We start from the raw sequence: 4,132 nt of genomic DNA, 5'->3' as shown, positions 1-4,132 counted from the left end.
AAGTAAACATCTTTCTGGTATTCTTTGCTTTCAGCCAAGATCCATCTGACATCAGCAATGATATCCCTTGTTCCATGTCCTCTTCTGAATCCAGCTTGTATTTCTGGAAGTTCTCTGTCAATATACTGCTGCAACTGTTTTTGAATTATCTTCAGTAAGATTTTAAGAAGCTCTGGTAACACACTGCCTAAGGCATCTGACTGCTAACCAGAAGGTTGGTGGTTCAAACCCACCAGCCACTCTGTGGAAGCAAGACTGGGCAATCTACTTCCATAGTGATACAGCCTTGGAAACCCAAGGGGGTGACTATGAGTCAGAATCGACCTGACGGCAGTGGGTTTGGTTTACATATACATGTATGTAAATATGCACATGTACATACCTGTTTCCCTTTGTTCATTCCTGATGTTTCAAATTTCCTTCTGGTACAGCTGCTATCTGAAGAACTTCCTTTAGCAATTCTTTTAGAGCAGGTTCTACTTTTCCTTTATATCAGAAAACTTTATTTCATCTTCACTCCTAAAGGGTCTTTTCAGCCTAGAATTCTGGATTAACAGTTGTTTAATTTGTGCACTTTAACACCATTATTCTACTCCCTTCTTGCTACAAGGTTTCTGAAGAAAAACCCATGTCATGAAAACTGCTGTTGCCTGTGGGTTACATGTTTCTTTGGCTGCTTTCAAGATTTTTTCTTTGTCTTAAAGTTTTTAGCTGCTTGATTTTGATGTGTCAGGGCAAGGATTTCTTTATTATGTTTTGATTATTCTGTACTCAATGTATCCATGGGTTTGTATCTTTTGCCAAATTTGGAAAGTTTCAGCCATTGTTTCTTCTAATATTTTTTCTACACTTTCTCCTCTCCTTCATTGATACGAATGTTAGACATTTTTGCTTCGTCCCACAGGGCGCTGAGATTCTGTTCAATATTTTTTCTCTGTTGTTCCGATCAGATTTCGATTTATCTTGACATTCACTATTTCTTCTGTCATCTCTATTCTGTTGTTGAGACCATCCAGTGAGTTTATTTTGGTTATTCTATTTTTCATTCTTCGTTTAGATTTTCTAGTTCTTTACTCAAACTTTCTATCTTTTCATTTGTTTCAAGAGTGTTCACCTTACTTGTTGGAGCATTTTTATCATAGGTGCTTTGTCAGATAATTCCAACATCTCTATCATTTTGGTGTTTATTGTCTTTTTCCCATGTAAACTGAGACTTTTCTGTTTTTTTTTTTTTTTTAATAATGGAGTAATACTGGATTGTGTCCTGGACATTCTGAATATTATGGGATGGTATCATGTTTAAATCTTTGAAGAATATTGACTTTTTTTTTTCAGGCTGCAAGACTAACCTTCTGTGAGTTGTAGTTTCAACGTACATTCTATTTGCAAAGGCTTTGCGATGATATTCACCTCAGTTCTGCATATACACTACCCAGTGGCCAACTTGGGTCCTAGGCAGTGATCTATCCCTTACTCCAGTTATCAAAGACCACAGTATGCTCTGTAGGGTCAGATACACGTATGAGTAGCTGAGAGTAAGTATACCCAGGTTCATCAACAACTTTATAGGACTGCTTTCAAAAGATAGCCCCTGGACCAAGTTTGCTGGTCTGATAGAGCCTGGTGGCAACCTTGAGACTATGACCCCTAGGTCCCCTTCAGGTCTGGAATTGAACCCACTCCTGTGTCTTCTTCCAGCCAAACAAAAGACAGGCACATGAGCTGGACATTTATATTAGGTACATATACTCCTTGGAGAGATCAATCATGGGCAAATAGAAGGGCTGTGTATACACAGGGAGACAGCTCAGGGGGCAGGAGTGGATGAGAGGGAAGGACACAGAGAAGAGGTGGCTATGGGGAGGAAGTGGGAGGAAAGCTGTTGCACTGTGGGAGATTACAGTCAATGTCACGAGACAAAGTATACATGAACTGCTCTATGGATGATGAATTTGCTCTGTAACTTTCACCCAAATCACAATAAAAATAAAAAAAAATAGCCCCTGTCTGCGACCTCCCTAGTACTTCCTGGTTCCCTGGGTCTTGCCTTTTTGGCACTCCAGCCAAATATCTGGTCCTTTATTTATTCCTATTCTGCTATGCACTTCCTGTGACTGCACCCATTTCTGGGCACAAGCAGGAAGAGGTCAGAAACAGAATTAAAGTCATGGAGGTTCAGCCCATCCTCTTAGGACCATAGCTCCTTTGATCAGAGAGAAAACTTCTCCTTCAGTCTCAGGCTTCTGCACATCCCGTGGACTACCACTGGAGGATCAGAAAAGAGAAAAAAAGGAGGAAAAAATGGAAGGGGCATTCCCCCATTTTCTCTCTGAGCATTAGGAAATTCATTTCTTCCTCGAGAAAGAACTAGCAGACTTCTGCTCCTTTTACTGTTCACACCAATGCCCACTTGGAGGATCTCCTGGGAGGAAAACCATAGTGAAAGCACTGCAGGTTTGATGGTGCTTCACATGCTGGCCTTGCTGGCCTTCTCCAATCCAACATTGCTGCTTGCTTGGCTGCTTGCTTTTCAGAGTCCTCAAACAGCTGCTCTACACATTCTGTCCTTTTTAGTGGGAAAGACAAGATAAGAGTATACTTGGTCCACCATTCCCCGAACTGGGACCCTCTCAAATCTAGAATGCTATTATTATTTTCACATTGTCATTCCACAGGAAATGAAAAGTCCCCAGTATCTGCTCACAGCGTCGAGTGCATCATACGTGACCTTGTAGCTCTTCAGCTCTAGCTTCAAAGGCATTTAGAAAATATGTAAAGAGAAGCAAAAATGTTTCTCAAGTGACAACCTGACTTACTTGAAACCAAAACAAAACAAACAAACAAAAAAAACCCCAAAAAACCAAAGTCATTGCCATCGAGTCAGATCTGACTCACAGCGACCCCTCCTTGGGTTTCCGAGGCAGTATCACCATGGAAGCAGATTGCCCAACCTTCCTTCCGAGGAGTGGCTGGTGGGTTTGAACCACCAGCCTTCTGGTTAGCAGACAAAATGCCTTAGGCACTACACCACCAGAGCTCCCGACTTACTTGAAGAGTAAGTGAATAAGTAAGTATAAATGTCCTCAATTCAGAATCTGAAAGTGGAAAAGATCCATCACACAACGTAAAAATCTTTGTAATGGGATTGGGATGTAGGGACCAGGAACACAGCAGCCCTCAAATGTACTTCAAGAAGTTTACTTCTGCTCTGCCAGATGCCTACAAGAAGACTGTGCTGGGGCATTTCTCAAAGGAAAAACAAATGCCGAGCAGAAAGGAGAAGTTCTGAGTGGGGACTGAGATGCCGGAGTCTATCCCGGTAGTCCCAACACTCACCAGACTGACAAGAATTAGGAACAAGGCCCCACCGTGGAACTCAGGTAGACAATTTTCAGAAACAAACAAACATCAGTAAATCCTAAAAAACAACTCTATACTTCAGGGATGGGAAAGGGAATCCCAACTCACCTGAGACATGGCTTTAAGAGGTCCGACTCCTGTCACCACTTCCTCTTCCCGGCTCCTCTGGAGAAGGGCTTTGTCCTGAGAAGGCAGAGCTGGGGTAGGACTGAGGAGTGGTGAGAGACTGAGGAGCTCTGATAACCACAGCCCCGAAACCTTGTCTTCTGTTGCTTTCCTCTGTTCTCACGTCCCCCACTGTCCCCTCACAGCCCAGGGCAGTTGCTGACAGAAATGTAATTCACAGCTGTGGTTCCCTTGGGCTCTGGGTTTGCAGGCTAAGCACAACCTCTCTCTGAAAGCCATCTACTCATTAACGACAGAGATATACCAGGGGTGCTGAACTGATTAATACTCTCATTTAATCTCCACCATCGTGAAAAGGAGCATCATCACCGTTTTACTCATGAAAGCCCTGGTAAGTGAAGTCTTTTGTACAAATCAGGCAGCTTGCAAAAACGGAGCCCAGCTGCCAACCCAGGTTTGCCTGGCTCCACCACCAAGTTACATGCTCAAGAGGGCACTGCTTAAGTGGACTACGCCCCCTGGTGGCTCAGTGGAAAAAGATGTGGCAGTTGGCTTTGCTAAAGATTTATAGTCTTGGCAACCTATGAAGCAGTTCTACTGTATATGAGTTAGAATCCACTCCATAACTACGGGTTTGTTTGTTTGT

The 4,132-nt window shown here is 42.9% G+C and overlaps 1 protein-coding gene across 1 annotated transcript in view; it reads right to left on the bottom strand.

Moving 5' to 3' along the window:
• Positions 1 to 3,552, bottom strand: part of LOC103210420 (zinc finger protein 829-like) — a 47,193-nt gene extending 43,641 nt beyond the window's left edge. The window contains exon 1 of the mRNA XM_042783035.1: positions 3,469 to 3,552. Coding sequence (XP_042638969.1) covers positions 3,469 to 3,477 — 9 coding nt within the window. The 5' untranslated portion in view covers positions 3,478 to 3,552. The remainder of the gene's footprint in view (positions 1 to 3,468) is intronic.
• Positions 3,553 to 4,132: the final 580 nt, after the last annotated feature.

This window comes from Orycteropus afer, unplaced genomic scaffold (genome assembly GCF_000298275.1).
Source record: "Orycteropus afer afer isolate SDZICR_OR568_19922 unplaced genomic scaffold, OryAfe1.0 scaffold00610, whole genome shotgun sequence".
NCBI lineage: Eukaryota > Metazoa > Chordata > Mammalia > Tubulidentata > Orycteropodidae > Orycteropus > Orycteropus afer.
Note: the sequence above shows the minus strand (reverse complement) of the source record. Positions and strands in the feature narration are given on the sequence as shown.